The 21,815-nt window shown below is 39.8% G+C and overlaps 1 protein-coding gene across 1 annotated transcript in view; it reads left to right on the forward strand.

The window, feature by feature from the left end:
• TG (thyroglobulin) overlaps positions 1-21,815 on the forward strand; it is a 158,922-nt gene that overhangs the window by 46,629 nt on the left and 90,478 nt on the right. Inside the window, exons 24-35 of the mRNA XM_049821688.1 lie at positions 971-1,086; positions 1,706-1,814; positions 3,059-3,256; positions 5,027-5,194; positions 5,733-5,798; positions 6,524-6,604; positions 8,727-8,864; positions 10,000-10,176; positions 11,177-11,288; positions 11,862-11,941; positions 13,384-13,527; positions 16,201-16,266. Of these exons, the coding sequence (XP_049677645.1) occupies positions 971-1,086; positions 1,706-1,814; positions 3,059-3,256; positions 5,027-5,194; positions 5,733-5,798; positions 6,524-6,604; positions 8,727-8,864; positions 10,000-10,176; positions 11,177-11,288; positions 11,862-11,941; positions 13,384-13,527; positions 16,201-16,266 (1,455 nt within the window). The remainder of the gene's footprint in view (positions 1-970; positions 1,087-1,705; positions 1,815-3,058; positions 3,257-5,026; positions 5,195-5,732; positions 5,799-6,523; positions 6,605-8,726; positions 8,865-9,999; positions 10,177-11,176; positions 11,289-11,861; positions 11,942-13,383; positions 13,528-16,200; positions 16,267-21,815) is intronic.

The following is a 21,815-nucleotide window of genomic DNA, read 5'->3' on the forward strand; positions in this document are numbered from 1 at the left end:
CATGCTAAGAAGTGAATACATGAAGCCTTATATGTATTACTTGAATGATTTTTCTGCACCAGATCATCCTCTAGCTGTATACTATAAGGTTTCTTGCACCTTCCTCTGAAACTGGAGACCTTCAAAAGCAAGACACTGAGCTGGGAGAACCGTAGGAATGAACTTAAGGAGGAAAAGATGTCCCTTTGATAAGCAATCTGATTCAGTGCACGTAGCCTGTATTTTCATTATAGGTTACATCCACTGTCAAATGGCAGCACTACTGCAAAATATTACTGCTGGGGTGCTCACTGAAGGGTAAGGGTTAATATTTCCCTCTGCTTCCCTACAGAGTCAGACAACTTAGCTTACATTTCTAATAATGTTTTGATCAAAGCTGGTTGATTTTATGCTAAAGACATTTGGAAAAAATTCCACCTCCTGTTCTAGGAGCAGGGCTGTGGGCGCAGGTTAGTGGTGAGTGTGTAAGGGCAGAAGGATCTTCAGCCACTCCTAAATCCGGAGGGGGATGGCTCCCTTCCACTGGCCAGGTGATTGCTGCAGAGGCAGCTGGCACGATTGAAGAATTTGATGTTTCCCTCCTTCCTATCGCTCCAATATTTGTCACAACCTGTTTGCCATGGGGTTGCTGTGTCAGGCAGCTGTGATGCGCTGGCAAAGTGGTCCATGAGAGTCCTCCCTGCCTGCCTCGGGCAAAATTGTCCACCAGACATTAAATACTTGGGTGGTTAGACCTAACTCCGCTGTTTGTATCATCAGGTGAGGAAAACTTTCTGCATTAATTTCAGTTAATTTAAAAACCTGGCCCTCTACTAAAATAGTTGAATACTAAAGTTCATCTGGCTAATGAAATTCATGTGCTTGCAGTCTGATAGAGGTATGAAAAACTAGGCAAATGGCAGTGGAATTTCTAGCAGAAATTTTGCATATGAAATGCTAGGAAACCCAAGGTTTCCTTCCTGTTTTTCAGGCTGTGACAGGGAAGACGCATGTGGTTTTGCAACTGTAACTCTGGCTGGTGCTGAAGTTCTCTGTGAATTATACAGTGCTGCTGAAGTCAACTTCAACTGCACCGTCTCTGGATTGGTAAATATGATCATATTTAAAAATATGTGTTTATCATAATATTGTACGTTGCATATAAGTAGATGGCATCACAGAAGAAAGGCAGACTATTACCTGACCCCTTGCACATTGCTCTTCACAGTGGCAGTAATAAATTCCTGCAAGCTGGTAAAGAAGCTACACCCAGATGTTTCCAAAAGTGACATCTGAATGTCTCACTGTTTGGCTGAAACTTTTGTTCTTAAAACATGCTGAACTGCTGCAGTCAGGGCATCTGGTTAACTTAAAAGAGGGGTTAATCTGGATAATCCAAACTAGAAGTATCCAGGTTGATAATCAGGTCAGCTAAAACAGTCATCAGTTCCTGGTGCCTTCCTCTAGCCCAGGGTTTGAACTGTGTGCTTTTTAGCACTGTCGCATCTTCCTATTCGCTACTTCTAAAGACATCAATGTGGCGTTGAAGAGTGGAGATCTCAGTTTGATAGAATAAAAAAAGTCCACACTGGGCCACCTGGAGCTTTGATGGTTATAAACCATGTGCGCTAATTCCTCCCCCTGAGTTTCTGAATAAGGAAAATGTGGTTTACGAGAAGAAATGGATTAGGTTGTATTTATTGTGCGTGCCTCTTTTCTGTCTCAGGTGCAAGGTGTTTTGGGGAACCCTGCTGCCACTAGCATCGGTCGCCTCAGCTGCCTGCTTCATGTCAGGAATCCAGAGGGAGATGCGGTGATGGTCTATTTGAAGAGAGGTACCAGATTCGAGTCACTCTAACGTTAGACTGCTGTGCCCAAATTTGTAGTTACTTCTGTATAGGATCATGACTAAGTGTGTGGAGCATCTTTGTTTAAGAAGACACAATACTTTTCAGAGTTTAGCATTTAGTGATAGCCCAGAAACCTCATAAAATCTTCCCTTCATGCCTTGTGCCCTAGAAATTAGGAATACAGCTTTTGTAAGCCATCTTGATAGCTTTCTCCAGGAGATAGTCCCACAAAAACTCAAATTCTATCCAGTGTATTGTTCTATTCTGTTCTGTTCTGTTGTACTATGATTTGTCTTTATTAAACAGTTTGTTATTTGAATATATAAGATATTATTAATGGCCAGCTTGTACGTAATTTAAATTTACATTAATTTTGATTGTGAAGTATCCTACTAATATACCAGCCAAGAAATAACCTGCTCTTCAGTGAATCCCAAAGTGATTCAGCTAAACTAATGAATGTAAAAAATATTTTTTTTTTTTTGCGTAAGTGTGATTGATATCACTGCATGTCCTATCCAATGTATGTCCTACTTTAAGCCTCATGCCAAATTTGAAACGAGACAACCAAATGCGGAATGCTGCAGGGTTTGAGTCAAAACTCTCTGCTGTCACTGTTTTCCTCTTACTTCTATCAAACCTCTGAGTCACCATTTATTAACAATAACAAAAATATAGAGCTAAGTCTCACCCGAAAAAAGACAAGTCCCCTGAGCTTGTTGAAGTCAAAATCTTGTTGATACCAGATCTGCTCTAGATTTCTGTTTATATTGCTAATTAGATCCAGGATTATATGAATCATGTCCTCTTACTATGTGTCTAGTCAGCAGAAGCCTTAACTGCAGATGCAGTTATGCTGGCCACATTCCACATTTTACTTTTTTAGTGAGATAAGTTTGTTTCATTTATACCTGGGAGTTACTAATGTAGTGTTTGAAAGTGCAATATTACCAACCTTACTGCAGACATGGATTTAGGAGCCCTTTGCTGGTACAGTGGACTGGTTTTCCGACCCTGGCAGTACATTCTGACCAACTACCCAGATATAATTGCACCAAACCATTTGATGATCTTATCTTGCATCTGAAACTCAAGGTCTAGAAAAGGAATTTTAAGGCTGAGTTTTTATCATAAAACTTTCAACGAGCTCCAATCTGCAGGCAGTCCAAAAGCATCCCGTCTCCTCTTTGAGCTCTTTTGAACATTTCTTTCCTGTTCTGTCTACCCAGGACAAGAATTTAACTCATCTGGACTCAAGACCTTTGAAAGAACCAGTTTTCAGAATGTGCTTTCCGGCGTGTATCGCTCCGTGGTGCTCTCAGCAGCTAGCGCATCTCTGACCGATGCTCAGCTCTTCTGTCGGCAGACTTGCAGCCGGGACTCTTGCTGTGATGGCTTCATCTTGAGTCAGATGGCACTTGATGGAGGTATTGTCGAACTGCAAAATAAAAAATTCTGCAGTAGAAAACCGACGCTAACTGAGTAGAACGCATTTTTGGACACAGTACAGCCACCTCTACATCACAGCAGTGTCAGCAGCCTGCCTCTACACCGGTGACATTTTTTGGTGTAGGCAGGATTTGAGTAATGCCGAAGACCTGGAGCAATAGAGATAAAGGCCTGAGGTAGCAAGCTGCTCTTGGAGAGGAATGGACATTTTGAAAGGATTATTCTTTTGACCTGCTTTAGACATCTGCATCTGGATGAGAGAAATCCTTCTGAGAATGCCTCTGTCCTCATGTAACATAGCTTAGTTGCTGGAAGTTGTTGCCTTTCAGCTGATGGAATTAAGATAGTACCTCCAGACAGAGTCCTTGTAGTGCAAATGTAAATCAGCTCCCTTTCTGGAGCAGGAAAAGAGGATGCTAAAGAGGGAATTATGTTATGTTATTGCATGCAGGAACGCTATAATCTCCTAAGTCTGGGTGTCTAGCTAGGAGAGCAAGTGGGAGTGGGATGGACAGAGTCTGGCAGAGGTGGGATTTAGGCAGAGCCCACAACTCTGCCAGCAAATTTAAGCACTTGATGTCAGTGCCTGCTTTTTGTAGTTTCTTTTCAAGCTCACATGGGATCAACTTTTCCGTTGGAGGTGCATTTCCTATAGAAAAAGTGAAGTTCTGACTGAGATGTCTCAGGCTTTTAAAGACGGGCTCTTACAAATCCAGGCACGTGCTACTGGCTGCTCTGTGACCAGCACTTCTCCAGTTTTGAGTGGAAAGTGATCCTGGATTTGAGAAAACTTTCTCTGTGGAAGTTGTCAAGCAAATGTTTCCAGAAAATTATCTTCTGGTTTGGCATCTCATATTTTTTTGCATCAAAATATTCTAGGTGGATTCTGTTGTGAAGTCCATTCCTCTATACATTTACCATCAAATTTTGGGGTTCTCCATACTTGTGAGCGTAGAAGGGGGTGTGGAGAAGGTGAATGTTGCAGAGCTCTCTGTTTAGTTGGGGTGACTTATTTGCATCAATACTACAGTTAAATGCATTACTTGGACTAGCATTTTGTTTTTAAAAAAAAAAGAAGAAAAAAAGTAGCATATTCAACATCTCGTGTACCCAGTCCATAAAAACAAACCAGAGAGGGCATTGTAAAACCATAGAAATGCCTGAGCTGTGACAGCAAGTACAAAGCAAGAGCTGAGCATTGTCTAGACGTGATGGTAACAGACTGGTGCCAGAACACCTGGCCTTAAGCGTACTGGTCCCCCTGACTCACATCGCGATGCTGGGGGAGACTCAAGCCTGGGCTGACTGAAATCAGGCACCAGTCCAGGAAACCATCCCAGTAAAAATGTAAGTGCTTTCTTGGTTGAGAGCCTGAGATTGTAAGACCGCCAAAGGATTGAATATGTCTCCGTGGTGCTATAAAGTGCTGAGAACACTGTTGGGTATTATCAGATAATAGTAATATTTTATTAGGTGGTAATAGTATGTGCTTAAAATCTCTGAAAAGCAGGCTATAAATGTTTAGGTATGAATAGCTAACCTTAGTACTCCAATTTGAATGTATGGCTCTGATTTTCTTCCTTTTTTTTTTTTTTTTTTTTTTTTGGTAGCAATGCTAAAGGTTATCTATCTCAGTGACACAAGTTCAGCTGGCATTTAGAGAAAGTATTGGGATGCTTGGGTGAAAAGCTCTGTGTAAGTGCAAAGCATTACTGGGGTGATGCAACTCTCTCTTTGCCTGCACCTAGGTACCATTTTGTGTAGTTTGATGAGCTACCCAGACGTGCTGATCTGCAATGCAAATGGCTGGAGTCCAACACAAATGTCTGTCATAGATGGGATATGTAAAGGAGTGAGCTATGATGAAAAAGAGAAGATGTTTTCCTTCACCCTGGGAGGACAAGAGTTCAGTGGAAGTACGTCAATGAATTATCTCAATTTCCATTACTTTTCTTTAATCCTCGTATAGACTCTGCCTGTTTAACCAGCCTGTTCTTGTGCTTTTTTCTCAAGTAAATCCATATCTGTACAATCACAAGAGAATAAGAACTCTCTAACTGGATGCATTGTTAGACAGATGGACCTCTCATGTTTTACTGTGTGAACGTTAATGAAAGTCAAGAATGTGTTTAGTATGTTCCCCTATAATACCTCCAGTATTTAATTCAGGCAGATTCAAGCCAGTAATCTGAAAGAAAGGCAAAGACTGGAGCAAAGAGAAAAAGAGAGATGCCTAGAGCTACACAGAAAAAGCAATGATGGAAAATAGAGTAAAGCCTTGGCACCCGGGACCCAGACTAGCACCAGCACACCTGGGACCTTCTTTCTTAGGGTCTTGTACTGTTAATTAGACACATAGTCTAATGATGCATTTTTAATGCAATTTCTGAGCATTTCGGTACTACCTGTTTAATTTGAGTGGCTATTCTAACAAGCTTTTTTTTTCTTTATTAGCTTCTAAGTTGGTAGAAGAGGCAGAAAGAAATTTTACTACTTTTCAGAATATTTACCTGTGGAGAGGTGAGTTATCTCTCAGAAGTTGTTATAAAAGCTTATGATGAGCTGTGGGCAGTGGCAGATGTGTGTTCTACAACAGAAGTGTCATTCTTACTTTATTTTATGCTGTCCAAATTGAGACACTACTCAAAAGTCTTTTCTGGCAGGGGTAGGTGTAATCTGGAGTAATTCTGCTACTGTCAGTTTAATGAAATTTGGGTAAATTGATGTGTCTGAGAATTTACTTGATAACATTTAGTACCTGTGAAGATGATACCATGCAGACACTTGCCTTTGTCCCGTCAGTGTCCAGGTACCATAATAATTTGGCACTTTATGCATAACTAGATGGGTTATTTTTATTAGCATGATAACCCTGTATGTGTTATTTTTGCAAGTTTACTTTCTGAATGTTGCAATGTACACAGCAGGACCTGCACAAATGATTTGTGATACTGCTTTATAAATGTACACAGCCTCCAGAGCACTGATGCTGAATGCATGGTGGTTGTGGGTATGGCATTTACTTTTATCCTCAAAACAGCGTGTTTTGATTTAAGGTTTCCTCCGAGTTATACGGAGATAGTTTTACTCATGTTTGATTCAACAGTTGGTGGAACTACCTAAGGAGTTTTCCTAAATGGTGCACTTTAAAATATTTGTTAAATTTTGGGAACTAAGTATGATTTTGTCTTGTGGAAGAAAGATAAAGGGAATTACTATACTCTTTAATTCCTGTTGCGTTCCAGGCTCCGATATGGTGACCCGGACTAAAACCTCTGCATGCAATGCTACCACTTTGAAGACAGAGAATGTCCTAACGTTATCAGGTATTATAGTAAGGGCGGACAGAGAAGGCAGCAGAAGATAGCAGAGGAGGGTGCAGAATTTAACCGTAAAATATATATATTTCCATATATGCATCATAATGATATAGGTATTGTGAAGTCCAGAGGATTTCTCTTAGGTAGGAGGTCCGATACAGGTTTTGAGAAAGACGTTAAAAATGTAAGCCTCCTGGTTTTATGGCTTTTATGTCTCCAGGCCAGGCTGGAAATGAAAGTGTTAAAATGTTCTGTGAAACTTCTTTCAGACTTACTGAACTGTAAAGACTCAGGAAATATTATTTGGCTGGGAAAAAATTTTACATAAACCCAGGAATCAAATCCTTAGCCTGGGTACCTGGGCATATTTACTGCTACTGACAATATGACTATAAATATGATGCGTAGAGAAACTCAGGATGAAACTGCAATCACAAGTGTTTCTACCATGCGTGATGAATGTGAGGGACCTGTGAAATTATCTAGCTCCTTTGTTAAACCACGGTCTGCTCTTCATTATACCAAGCCATGTATATTTCCAAAATAATTTGTATTAAATTACTAGAGCTTATTGGGCCTTCAGCACCATAATCCTAAGAGAAAGAGAGCAGTGGAGCCTGTTGAGAGCACTTTGGTTCATCTCTAATGAACTGTAATCCTTGCTGAGGAGTCTTGATGAATACCTGAGCATGTGGTTTAATCCATGTAAAATCCTAACATGAAGTTAATTGTGGATTTTGCTTATGTAATTTGAAAGGAAGGTAAACTAAAATGCCCATTTACCTAGTGGTGCTCCTCTACAATTAGTGGTATTTTAAAGTCTAGATTTAAAAAAAAAAAAAAAAAAAACAAAAAAAAAAAACAACAAAAAAAGGCACTGTATATATTGGGTGAAATTCTCTTGTGTTTACTTGCCAAGGCACGAGTGCAGCCCTCAGGGTTCTCTATTTACAGTGCTGTGGCTGATGATATCATTAAAACCTGAAGTTATGCAAGGAATGCAGTTTCTTCCTCCATCCCTTAGTCTTAGTCATGACAGAAAGTGTTTCAAGAGAAGCTGAAGGTTGAAGTTAAGTCTTGAGAGGTAACAAGACTTATAAGTCACCTTTTAAAAAAAGTTATGGATACATCTGGGAAAATATCTATAGAGCTTTTATTACATGGTGATCATCCTTAAAGCACATGGTAACATATCTTTTCTATTTTCTGATAGAAAATTCAAAGCTATTGTGCACTCCCAGCATGTCAGTAGGTGCTTCAGCATTTCAGCTGCAATTATCAGCATGTCTTTACTTTCTTATTTTCATTTTTGTCTGGCTGTTTCAGTGCATGTAAGATTAAATAACAGAATCTCTCACAATGTAGGAGTAACTGGGGATGAGACCTGCTGATGGCATTTGATTAACGAAAAGGTGTTCATGAAGAAATTTGTAAGAGATCAGTGAAGAGCATCTATTTCTTTCAATATTGGACTCTTATTTAAGGGGATTAATTTGAAAAGAGCCTGAAATAGCTGTGATTGACTGTTTCAGAGGGAGCTCAGGGAATATAAAGCATTGCACACTCATCTAAAGATCACAGGCAGGTGACAGAAAGGAGTTACTTAATGTAGTCCATGGTAGCATAAACTAGGAGAAATAAATGGCTGAAATGGGTATTAAGCTTGTTAAGAAAACTTTTAACACTGAGAAGTGTAAAAGCTTCTCAAGGAAATATAAGGAAACTGCTGTATTTTGGATTAATAAAACTAGATCGATTAAGGTGAGCATCCTCTGAGGCATCATATTTCACTGTTAGGATGATGTGTTGTACGACAGAGTAGAGAGAACCTTCTTATTTCTAGGAGCTGTGATTTTCATCTAGGTTTTGGGTGGTGGAAATAGTGTGACAATGCTATGTTGTGCAGTGCAGTTCAGCAAGGAGGCATTGCCTACACAAGCATCGATAACTGTAGGTGGACAATTCTATTATTAAAAGCAGACTTTGGTGTATTCTAGCCCTACAAAACAGTTGCAGTTGTTTTACTGTGAAAGGCAGAATTTTATATATAAATAAATTTAATTTATTCCAGATCATAGCTAAGTTTTTTTGTGGTTTTGAGCAGTTTCTTTGTTTGTTTGAATCTCAGATTCCACAAAGGATCTTTTCTACCTAATGGACAACAGCCGGGTACAAAGTGACCTGAACTATTCTCTCCCTTATCAGCAGTATTGGGTCTTCAGGCAGAAGTACTCAGCAAAGGAAGCTATGCTTTGGTGTCTCACACGTAAGACAACTTGGAGACTGTTATTCTGTAGTGAATACTAATTACTTAAAATCTTCCAACAGGTATTATAATCATAATGAATAGAAACTCTGGACTTAGAGATTTTTCAGGGAAAACCCACAAAATTTTTTATGGAAGTTGCTAATGGGGCTGCCTGTTTCTTCCTTACGAACTTTGTCTACTGTGGCAGAAAGGAAACCCATCACTCATCATCAGGATATCCCTGTTACGGGCAAGAGAAGTAGAAGATACAGCTTAGGCAATACTCTGCTCTTCTTGAAATGTTGCCCTCCAAATAGATAGATGACATAGTGGTAAAGGAAGAAGGTATAATACAGATATTTGGGGTTAATGATAAAGTATATTTTGATGCCATAAATGGAGAAGAGTTTCTAGCTCTGACTACAAGGAAGGCAGAACCTGGAGTACTAAACAGTGCACAAACATCACAGTCAGAGGTCAGTAGAGCTATGCCTGTTTAAAATTAAGCATTGGCATATGTATTTACAGAAGCCATTGCCCCATTAATTAAGAAATGGGTTTGACAGCTTTGTTTCTTTTCTGAAAGTGCATTATTACCCTGGGGAAAGTTTCAGTGCAAATTGCTACAGGCAAATGCTTGAACAGTTGATTCTGGAAAAGTTACTTATCTTTTTGTGTAACGTATAAACCCTTCAGAAATATTTTTTGCAAAAATTTCCTAAGACATTGTAAAGAATATGTTCTTTTATTGTCCTTTTTATTCTTTGAAGTAATAGACCCACAACTAATGCAGAGTTATTTTATATACAGTTTGTATGTCAAAATTACTAAAAAGAAAAAGAGAGATCTTTATGAATGACAATGGAAGCATGACACCAATGTGCTAGGCTAATGGCTGTCACAGCTGGGGAATGTATCTTTCCAATTAGCTGTGGTGTAGCTCCTTTTCTGTGTTCTCCAGGTAAACCTGCTCTTCAGTGTCACTGGAAACAGAATCTGTCCCTGTTTCTCTTGCGCCATAACAGAATAATATTGACATTCTCACTTTGAGTTGTTTTCTGATGGGTAGCTTTAAGTGCACTGAAGTCATGAAGAGGAATAGAGAGGGGAAGAAACCCTCGTGTGTGTAACTCTTAGTGACGTTGCTTCCTAGGTTGTTTGCAAGAAGATGAGTTTTGTCGAATGGCAGATCTTCAAAACACCACAGACATATACTTTGTCTGCACCCTCTATCCAGAGGCACAGATTTGTGATGGCAGCATGGACCAAATACCAGAAAACTGTCGAACTGTGCTACCCCAACAACCACAGACATTGTATCATAAAATAGGCAAGTTTGGGGATTTAGATAAATAATGTGTGCTCTAACCCTGATAATGCAAGCTAGTGTTTTGGCTCTTGATTCTGAGATAAAAAGTCTGAATATATGAATGAGTCCTGGGATGTGACGGGGCAAGGGAAGGTCAGGCAGTCCTGGGTATGGTTTTTTTATTTTCGGTTCTGAATGGAATTATATTAAGCATGAGTTAAACTCTCCACCTCAGTTATTCCCAATTCAGAGAGGCCAAAGGTAGCTCAAATAATTTTTATACTGGGTCTTAGATCTTTTTATGATGTGGGTGAAATAGGAATGTCATTGGGATGTCACCAATGCCATTTTCAACCATTACAATTTCTATGGTAGTTAAGCAATGCAAAAATTGAAAGTCATTTGAGTGTAGTATTTTATTATCTTTTTTAGCAAATCCAGACTTACAGACATGTGGATTCTGACCTCTGCTCTTTGAATGTTTCGGAAGTTCAATCATTTTCTCATAGGGTTCATGTGTGGAAGCTGGACAAACAAACCTGTTACCACTGTGCAGGAACCTATATGTTTGCTGTGAAAAATGTAGTGGTCCACTGAACTAAACTATTAAATTGTGTCTTTTTGGGGAGCTCAAAGTGCAGCCCAAGTTGACTAATGCATGAGTACACTGGTGTCTTCCTGTCTGGACTTTTTCCCCAGTACTTGGACCTTGGGGAAGGAGTAATGTCAATACAGGTCTCAGAAACAGAAGCCCTAGAAGTCTTTCCAAGGGCTGGAAGTCTTTCCTTGGTGATTTACTTTGCTAAGTTTTTAGAGCCTTCATCTGTTGGATTTTTGTTCATCTTCAGGTTTAAGTGTCAAAAGTTTACTGTGATAATGTAGAAATTACCTTTTGATACATCAAGACCATCGTAGCATAGAAACATAAACTTTACCCTTACCATGTGATTACTTGACCAGCATATGTAAATCATAAGGTTAAGCTGATTTTTTCCAATTTTGTTTTTCTTTTTCCTTCCAGTCACTCTAAAAAGTTCTGTGAAGAGCTTCTACACACGTGTACCATTCCAAAAAGTAACTGGGATCTCAGTGAGGAATAAGACTGACATGAGCAGAAAAGCTGTTTCAGATGGGTAGGGCATAACTGTTCCTTTGTTTTTACTGGAAGTTTAATCGTGCCTGCAATACCGAGGCCCTGTTACGCAAATGAAGGGAATCAGACCTATTGATCCAAGAAAAGCATTATTTGAGAATATTTAATAAAGGAAAAAAACCCCATCTAATTTAAAGGATTTTTATTATTGAGTTATAAGTAATAATGTGTATAATTAGTAATTGTATGTATGTGAATTATTACTCATACTGCTATTAAATTGCTGGTTGGCCAGTTAAATCTCTTGGCAATAATACACTAGATTAATGTAAACTGATATTTTTAGGGCAGATATCAAAATACTCATCTAAATTATTAGATACAGTCTGATAGATGTATACTGATAGAACATAATTTCATCTACAAATGGAAAATGTATGGAGGTGTCTATGCAGTATGAAGAAGCATAAGGCGGTCCTATCATGAAAGGTGTCTCTACAGGTTCTCGGTGTTTTTCCCCTATGCAGTATCCTCTACTCCCTTCTCTATGGCAGAGACAGATTACTACTGATAATAAAAGTGTCGTGGTTTAATGATGTTTTTCCTTTTCCAGCTTTTTTGAGTGTGAGCGTTGGTGTGATGCTGATCCCTGTTGCACAGGATTTGGCTTCTTTAATAACTCCCAGCTATCAGGTATTTTTCCACTATTTTAATTTTAAAAATAATTTCAGTCTTCCTTCATTATTACAAATCTTACCATTCTTTTGCTGTGAAGGGCACTTTAAAAGACTTTGCAGATCTTGTGCAACTCTCTTTAGCAACTTCTTGAGTAATTGTAGTCATTTCTAGGAGTTCAGCCCAATGACATGTTCCATGTCTCAGAAATTATTAAGAAAACTTCATGAGAATGACTCCTTAAATGGCTGCAGTTCCAACAGCATGGAATTCAAACTGATAAAAGTCCAGGGAACTGTTACTTCTCATTTATCAACCCCTATTCCAAAATGTTGGCTGACTTCTTTTTGTGATTTTTTTTTTTGTTTTGTTTGTTTGTTTCATTTTTTTAAAGCCTAAGGGACTTAGAAGCCTAAATATTACTAAAATTAAATGCACGTTAGGCACATAATGTCTGTGGATACTTTGGGGCAGCTTAGCCTTTTGGCTTTCTCGGATGTCTGAACTTCTCTGCTCCCAAATTTTAGTTTTCTACCTGAGGAAGATTGGTTTGGCATAGAGGTTGCCTATCTTCTCCTCCTTAGTATTTTAGTTACTTAAGACATCTCAAGTAAAATTTCTCTTAGTCTGAGGAAATCAGATCTTTAAAAATATGCATGACTTGAAAGCCATTAGAAAGTCAAACAAGCATATTTTACTCAGCTGAGATGGCTAAGTTAAGGGGTGTTGCCATCCTATGCTCCTTCTATAGTCAGCAGAGAGATGTATAGACACAAATATAGGGTCATTAAGAGCTTTGGTTGACTGAATCCTGTTCTGGAGATACTTTTCTTTCTCTCCACTGGCTGTAAAGAAAATGCTATGTTTAAAAGAAATCTTTAGCAGGTGTTTAAAATGGGATGCCATCCAGATCAAAGTCAATGAAGTAGTTTTTAATATTTTATTCCAAATTTAGATTTAAGCCACTAAAATGGCCAGCTCTGTTTTCAGAAGTGTCATGTGCTAGTCAATTCTCCCTGAGGTCATTAGGATGTGCTGGTTTTACAATTCATTTGAGAATTTGGAACACTTCATAAATATTTTTATCTTGATGGAAGTAGGGGTTGTGTTTCCACATACATGCAGATTTTTCATTTCCAGGATTGCATTAACAAAAAAGGGCTGCTTGCTCAAAGAAGAGGTCCTGATCTTTGCTCAGTGGAAATACTCCAAGTGACCTTAAAGGGTTATAATGTTGGTGTACCCACCTCCCCTCACATTGAATTCACTGTGATTTTTCAACACTATTTTCAAAACCAGTAAAACTTGGCCCACTTTAGTATTTCCCTCCTTTGATTTCTAAGTGGGTGGAATACCTTTTAATACTCAGTGGAACCATGCTGTATTCGCTTTCCTCAAAATACTATCTAGAAGAGGAAAACTCTCCTCATTGTTTCTATAGACATGTATTTCCCTGGCAGGTGGAAAGATTCTGTGCCTGACTCTGAACAGCCTAGGAATCCAGACGTGTGCTGAGGAAACAAGAAGTGCTTGGCAAGTCTCAAATTGTAGTTCACCAGATGCTGAAGTCAGAATACACCCGTTTGGCTGGTATCAAAAGCCTGGTAAGTGATGCAAGGCACGTGGCCTTCCCAACTGTTTTCTGCACATTGAAGCTAAATAATAAGCTTCAATGTGCAGAAGCTTCAGCTTTCTGATGGAGGGCCCATTTGCAAGGATCACAAACACAGAAGGCAGACAAGCATGTGCAAGGGAAAGAAAGGTGCAATTTAATCTCCATTTTAATAGAAAAGGAATAGAAGTACCTGAAAGAGGTACAATTTAAGTTCTTTGATCATATAGCACACTTGTGGCCAATGTCAGAATCCAAAGGTATTTTGTCCCACTGCACAGTCCTGGTCAGGACATCATTCTTTGTTTCTCACTGCTTGGCTTATGGTTTAACAGTGTGTGTGGATGCATAACTTCAAAAGTTGTGGTTTTGTTATGGAATTTAAAATTCACTTTTGGCTGTTTTGGTAAAGAAAGGGCCAAGACCAATTCCAAGGTAGCACTGTATTCTTTAAGCAGTAAGAAGCCGTCACGTATTTAAACAGAAATGAAGTTGTGAGAGGTTAGGTTATTTCCTCAAGAGGAATCAAAACCACTCATAGTCAGAGTGAATGTTCTTTTTCATAGCGAAACAAAGGCTCCATTACTTTGTTGAAAAATTCCAATGGGTTTGTCATTTGTCACACTCCTTCTGGGTGGGTCTAGTTCTACTTTGTTAAACTTTGATAGAACATAACTGAAACAATAATGAAAACGAACGCCTGGCTGGCTGTACCCCCCTTTATGGGAGGATAGCCTGGTACTGAGTCTACGAAGGCAGAAACTTGTTGAACTCCCCTGAGAGCAGCAAGGCCCCACGGGTGCAGGTACGGTGATGTTGATGGAATCAGGGGAAAAAATTGAATAAGGAGTACTTTTTCCTTCTTTTAAACTCTCTTAGTTCTTGCAGAGTAGAGAAAGGCTGATACCAGAGTGGAGAGGGGAGGCATGAAGTATGGATATATACTGTCCAGGGTATGTGATATAAAGATAATCTAGTTAAAGTTGTGTAGAGCTAAATCAGATATCCTAATACACCGCTTTCTACAGTGTTGGTAAACCTAAAGAAAACCTTCATTCACACTATAAGTGTCACAGGAACTCAATCCTGAGCTTTTCAAGTCCTGCGCTGGCACTCTGCCCACTAGTCCATCCGTGTCCTTCTCCAGTGGGTCGACACTTGTTAAAGAGCAGAGACAGCACGGAGTGGGGAGGCACCGGGGGAGCTTGAGGACGGGCTGGGGGTCTGGTGCTGAGAGGACGGGAAGAGCAGCCCTGATCTGGTGGGCAACGGCAGGAGCCTGCGGGCAGGGGGAGCTGAGAGGCAGCCAGGGGCAGGAACGAAGAACGGTAGAAAGGTGCAGCGAAGAGAAGACAGCGGACGTGTAGATACGCTTCCTCTTCTTGGAATTGTTTTTCCTTTCGTTGGCAAAGAACCAACTGAAAATAAAGGGTGTTGCTCACTTTATGGGCAGAGGGATGATGAAGAGGAGCCTGGGCTATATGCAAAGGGGGGAGCGTTAGGAGAGACAGCGACATTTCCTTACGTAGTGAGGAAGCTTCAGATGTGTTTCCACCATGACATACAGTAAGGCACAGATGTTTATGCAAATGGAGATATTTGCAGACAACAATTTGTATCAGTTGGGCTGGTGTGTTGGGGGTTTGGGCACCAGGAAGAGGCACAAAAAAGCTCTGAGGCTAAAAGGGAAAAGGAGTGAAATCCGAAGGAGGAATTTACCGTAGGCACTGGTACATTAGCACGAATTGGTTTTAGTCCACAGCCTTGTTGTGGGACGGTACTTGTGCCTCCGCGTTTCGTAATATGTTAAGTTGACGTGTGAGCTGTTTGACCGCATAGCTCCGCTTGTTAGAAATTTGACTTTGTATGTATAGTCATGGTTGCAGCTCAGTCAATGAAGAACATATAGTAGCATTTTAAAGAGAGTTCTGGGTAGCCCCGGTTCTTCACTGCTCTTGGTATGAATAGTAAAACTCCTGAGTTTTTAGAAATATCTACTGGTTACATGCATGGGCAGTACAAAGTGGAAGAAGCAAACAGAAAATCTGATCTGTTTTCAGCTTCTGTACGGATGGTAATTTATAACTGAGAATTTTTAACTGATTTGATTAACTGAAGTGTTTTACAAAATATGAATGCACAGGGGAAACTTCTTGTTTGTTTTTTAAAATTACAAAATGTTTAAGGGAAATATTAGCAAATGAGAAATTTCAGAGTAGAAAATATGAATGATTATTTTAATTTTAATTTGGAAAGTTTCCTGCTGGAAACTGACTTGTTCCTAATTCTTATTTTGAGAAATTCCAGTTTGGTAATCAGGAAGCAGAGAAAATCTCATGTCTGTTGTGATGCAGAAAACCAAATACAAAGAGGAGCATGGAAAAAACCACAGAACTACTGAAATGCGTTTTTCATAAATAACTGCATTTTGAAAAGTGTTTGTAGGAATGTTTATAAGTATGGAAATTTAGGGAAGTCTGGTTTCATGTATGACCTCAAAAGGCTTAGATGGCAAAGCAGGCTCGCATCCTTACTTCTGGTGTTTGTGATGAGGAGATGCAACATTCAGATCCCAGAAGTGATGCTGGAAATATTGAGGTGTTGATTACATTTTAAACCTTCAAGTGTAATTGTTTTCAAACGTTTTGTTCTTTTCTGCTTTTAGCTGACTTGAAGAATACCATGCCTAACCTGTGTCCACCTGTTAGTTTACCTTTCAGGCCAGAAAGTGGTAAGTGTATTCATGTATTAAGCCGAAAAAAAAGGGAAACATCCTCTCTTTTGTATGTATTGCTAAAAGCTCACACTATAATGAAGTGGTTGTGTTCCCCATGAGTTTACTCATTCAGGTGTTTACTTATTTTTATTAATTGTGTATCATTTAAATGGAAGAATTTTTGTCATCCACAGTGCTGCCCTAGTATCTCTCAAACTCACTGCCACAAGAGGTCACTGAGGCAAAATATTTGTCAGGATTGATAAAGAAATTTATCATTTATAAGTGTAGATGTCAGATCACTTTCAATGGATATAACTTCACATTTTAGTGCAGTGGCCAATGATAAAAGACTCTGGCAATGGTAGCCCCCAAAAGCTGTTTATTACATTATTGTCCACTGTCGTGGGGGTTCTAGCACCTTTTTTTGTAGCATCTGCTGATTGCCAGGATGGCAAGGGATGTCAGATTAGACAAATCACCAGCAGTTTCTGTCAGTAATGCTGAATGCAAGGAGTGACAATGGGTTTTCAAATAGATATGAACAATTGCAATGGAGATGCAAAGTCAAATTTAGCAAATCTAGTTTTCTGCAAAACCCAAGATGATGAAAGGGGCAATTCCTCCAGAAATTAATGCAGGTTTATACTGCTTCATAATTGGTGGTACAGAAGAATGATAAAATGTACTGCCTTTAGTCCTTGTTTGTGGTTTTCTGCAAGGATGGGAATATTGTCTCAACGATTATTCAGAACTGGATCAAAAGAAATGTAGTATTTGAGGTTTGTGTTGGGTCCCACTTTTGAAGAGATGCTGTAACTTACTATGACACCATCTTTTTTGTATCGGGAAGAAAATTTATTTTAGTCTTGCAGTAAATGAACCTTATGGTACTCACATGCGTTATTTTAAAAGTGGGTGGATCCTCTTAATAAATGAAACTTAACTGCTTTTTTACAGGGCTCTGTGTCTATTGCCCCCTAAAAATATATGCAAATTGTCAACAGCTACAGGCTTCCCTGATGCATCCTTTCCAGAAATACGCAGCATATCTGCTAAATGCTGTGTGTAACGGAAAGGAAGCAGGTTGACTAGTCATTAGATAACTCAATTTAACCCTCAGGTTAGACTGAAATTGAGAAATCTCATCCATCTCTGCCCTTGATTTTCTGTTTGATCTGAACAAATTTTTTAATCTGTTTGCGTTTGTCGTTCCTTAAACCGTATGCAACTGGGCTTGCAGTAGATGGTTAATATTTGAAAAGAATTTTCAATATTGAGTTTAGAATTTATTATTAACTGTTTCGTCGTCATATCTCTGACTACCAGTCACAATTATCTTCAGACTATTTGTATTTATTAGTAAAATTTGTGCTTTTTTAACGATCGTTTTAATGTAGTAGAAGGAAAACTGCTGTCTTTATAAGGCAAGCAGAAATACTTTTTGTGTGAAATGCTTTGAGGATCTAGTAGGCCAGTGTGTAGGTTGGGCAATTCAACTTCTTTACAAACTGTTTTTCCCATGGCATGTAGCAAAACACATTACTAAAGCTTTTTTTCTCCCAGCGTGAAGCTTAGTAGTGATTTTGTCATTTTCCTTTTATGTTTGTTTTTGCTTCGTTAAATCTAGGAAAACAGTGACCTAAGCAGCACTTAAGGAAATTAGGCCTTTCTATCTGCCATTTGCTTTCTGCTCTAAAGACTTCCCAGAAGTCAGCCACAGCAAGTGAGGTGCTCATCTTACCCTTAGCAACATTCTTGATCTATCACACCCATTTCCAGGTCATCTTTTCAAATGCAGAACAACTAGGGATGTCTCTGGTTTGCAAAGGTCTGGTTAACAACCCAAGTGAGCAAGCAGAGCCTCCCACAAAGAGACAGGATTCTGGATTAGAGCAGTTGTCCTGAGGACAGTAGTCCGGAGAAGTTGCTGAATTACAAAGAGCACAACTAGCCTGGAAATAAAATTAGCTCTAGTATCCTGTACTCTTTGGGTCTCTGACACCAATGTGTGCAGCAATGCATTCAAAATGCAACTGGGCACTATCTGCCTTTCTTATGTTCTGCCTCATTTTGATAGTAAAAGTACCAGACTGGTTATTTAGGTCAGATTGCTATCTGTGTCGTGTTGTCAGAGGTGTGGGGAAATTTTCAAAAACATTGTTTCCAAACTCTTTGTGATTATATATGCTATATTAATTTATGCTATAGAAGATTAATGGGTTTAGAGTTGGGTGTCATAGAAAAGCTAGCAGTGACTGAATTTGCTACATTGTGGTATTGCTTGTACATGTGGGAAAAAGACATTACCGTGACTCCTGTGTGGTAACCAGATGGTGAGTGTGAGAAAATGGCACTATTTAAAGGGCGCTGTCATATGTGTATATATGTGTGTGTGTGCACATGTAAGCATGTGTGTATATATATGTATATAAAAATATATATAAAACTTTTCATAAAAAGATCAGAAAGAAACTTAAATTTCAACACTTTGCCAAAAGGCTCTATGAAATAAGTGAAGTTAATGGTATGTCCGATATGGTGTCTGAGTTTACTGAAGCACAATTAAGGCCTATATTTCAACAGACAGTTAATACATTGGACTGCCTCATTTTCTAATTAGCCAATTTGCAATGCTCAGGACAGAGTGCCCAGCACTTTGCTTCCTGCCATTTGCAGTCAGGGTGCTGACTCCATTCCAAGTCTGTGGTGTGTCCAGCCCCAACACGTTCTGAAGAAACCCAGATTAGGACAGTTATTTTCAGTCTCGTGGGAAGTAGATGCTTTGCCTATTTTACTCATTGCTCTTCTCGATAGAGAGGGTAGAGGCATGTAGGACCATAGGACGATAGAAAAAGCCTCGGCAAGAAGGGTTTCTACATGGGCAACAAAAGGAAGGGTAAGGAAAATGTGGGTCTGCTGCTGAATGAGACAGGAGACCTGATGGCAAAGGATACGGAAAAGGCCGAGGTGCCTTCTTTGCCTCAGTCTTTACTGGTAAGTCCAGCCTTCAGGCCCTTGAGACCAGGGGGGAAGACTGCAGCAAGGAATACTTATCCTCGCCGGAGGAGGATCAGGTTAGGAAACAAGCTGGACATACAAACCCATGGGGCCTGATAAGATGCGCCCATGAGTGCAGAGGGAACTGGCTGGTGTCATTCGGAGGCCACTCTCAATTACCTGTGAAAATTCCTGGTGATGGGGGAGGTTCCTGAGGCTGGGAGGGAAACAACTGTCACCCCTGTCCTCAAGAAGGGCAAGAAGGAAGATCCAGGGAACCATCGGCTGGTCAGCCTCACCTTGATCCCTGGGAAGGTAATAGAGCAACTGATCCTGCAAACCATTTCCAGACATATGAAGAACAAGAAGGCGATTTGGAGTAGTCAACATGGATTTATGAAGAGCAAAATCATGCCTGACCAAACAGATAGTCTTCTACAATCAGGTGACTGTCTTAAGTGGATGAGGGGAGAGCAGTGGATGTTGTTTATCTTGACTTCAGGAAGGCTGTTGACACTGTCTCACATAACATCCTCACAGAAACCGAAGTAAGGTCTAGATAAAGCAACAGTGAGGAGGACTAAATGCTGGCTGAACTGCTGGGCACAGAGTCATGATCCAGCTGTAGGCCAGTCACTGGTGTACCCCCAGAGTTGATACTGGGGCTACTACCATTTAATATCTTGAATAATGACCTGGACGATGAGGCAAAGTGCACTTGCAGTGAGTCTGCAGACATTAAAAAGTTGGGAGGAGTGGTTGACGGACCAGATGAGTGTGGTGCCATTCACAGGGACCTCAACAGGCTGCAGAAATGGGTAGACTTATGTCTTGGATCAAGCTGTCTTCCATCAAGTTGTCTTTCAGTTCTGTGTGAAAACTGGCTAGGACCTTCTTCTAGCAGTTGTATGGAGAAGCTGTTTTAACATTCAGCCTTTTAAAAAAATAGGTATTCTCTCTCATGTTCACACATTCTTCAGCTTTTCTAGTTCAAATTAATAGGACTATTGGCTTTTGCTGTCTTTCTGTAGGTGGTCAGGTGAACAAGATTTGCAAGCTGAGGTAACATCTTACATTAGCTGGCTTCTGTAGTTATAAGAAGCTGCATTTTGAGGAATCCTTGACATCTGCCAGGAGGCCAGATTGTTAAATACCAGCTCCTCCATCTCTAACCTTATGGAAGGATATCACTTCAGATTTGAGCATCTCTGAAGAGCCTATAGAATCCTTCTGCCCTGGAGATGTTGAAGTGCCATTCTTTAATTTAAAAAAAAAACAAACAAAACCAAAAACAAACTACAAACCAACCTGTCAAGACTCTCCATTTTCTCCCTGAATAAGCTGGAGAACACTCTTTAAAAGAAAATTTTGTGGCCCCAAACCGTTTTGTTTGTCTGTTTCTTCTACAATGAAGCCAGCTCTCCCTGAGCTATATTGTCTTTCTTTGGCCTGCCACCAGATCTTGATTTGTTTCACTTTCTGTGTTATTTCAACTCAGAGTATCACTGGTTTTTCATTTTGTTGATTTTTTTGTTTTTGTTTTTTTTTTTTTTTTTTTAAGCTTGCATATACAATCTTTAACTGCCCAAAGTCAGCAAGGGACAGCTGGAATGATTTAATTTATCCTAGTATCAGCCCGAAGGCAGAAATCCTTGAGCCACGGAGCTGCAAGACACTGTCCAGCCCTGTTAGTTCCACTGTACACAAAGGGGAGTTCTCTTGCAGTTGCTACAGGTTTAAAAGATGAAGAGTTGAGACCAAATTCTTTTGTCTCACCCAAATAATTTACTGGAGTTTCCTTCACTGAAACTCTCCCTAAATACATTGAGCAAAACCATGTATTTGTTTAACTTCTGTTCCCCAATCTGGGCTTTTGAAGATGTGCACGGGCAGTGATCTTCATAAAACCTCTAAACCTCTGAATCTGCAATGGCAAAAATAATTTTCAATAGTGACTTCTTTTCACGCCCTGTCATAGAGCAGCCTGCAGCCACCAAGGAGATGCAAAACCATCCCTCCCCCGTGTGAGGCTAACCTCAGGAGAGACACGTCGAGAGGGAAGGCTTGAGGATCTTCCCGTTCTTTGCCTCGTACCAGATTGAGCCTGAGGCTCCTGTTGGCTTTTCCCAGGTTACTCCCCGTACAAGCAGCACCGCTACGCATTTCTAACACTCATTAGATACCCCATTAGCCTGCAAAAAAAAAGGGGAATGAAGTGTAATCTGTAATGCCTGCAGGTCACTGCTGTCTGGCAGGAGGGAGGTGAGCTGCACACTGTCTTTTAACTGAATTCTTGTTGCTTTGTTGTTGCTGCAATGTGTTTTGCCTGTTCGTGTTCTTGCGGTACTCTTTCTGACACAAGGTTAAACTCACCAAGTCATCTTCATCACTAATCTGTGGTGTGTTTAACTGAACGTGTGGTTTGCATCTTTAACTAAATGAATATTTTTATTTGTCTTCTGTACATCTATCACATGGAGCAGAGTGTGCTCCTGCTGGTCTGTTGTGATTTCTACATAGTTTCTGTTATCTGAGAAATAATGCTTGAAAAACAGGTAGCCTGA

Source organism: Accipiter gentilis, chromosome 2 (genome assembly GCF_929443795.1).
Source record: "Accipiter gentilis chromosome 2, bAccGen1.1, whole genome shotgun sequence".
In the NCBI taxonomy this organism is placed as follows: Eukaryota; Metazoa; Chordata; class Aves; order Accipitriformes; family Accipitridae; genus Astur; species Astur gentilis.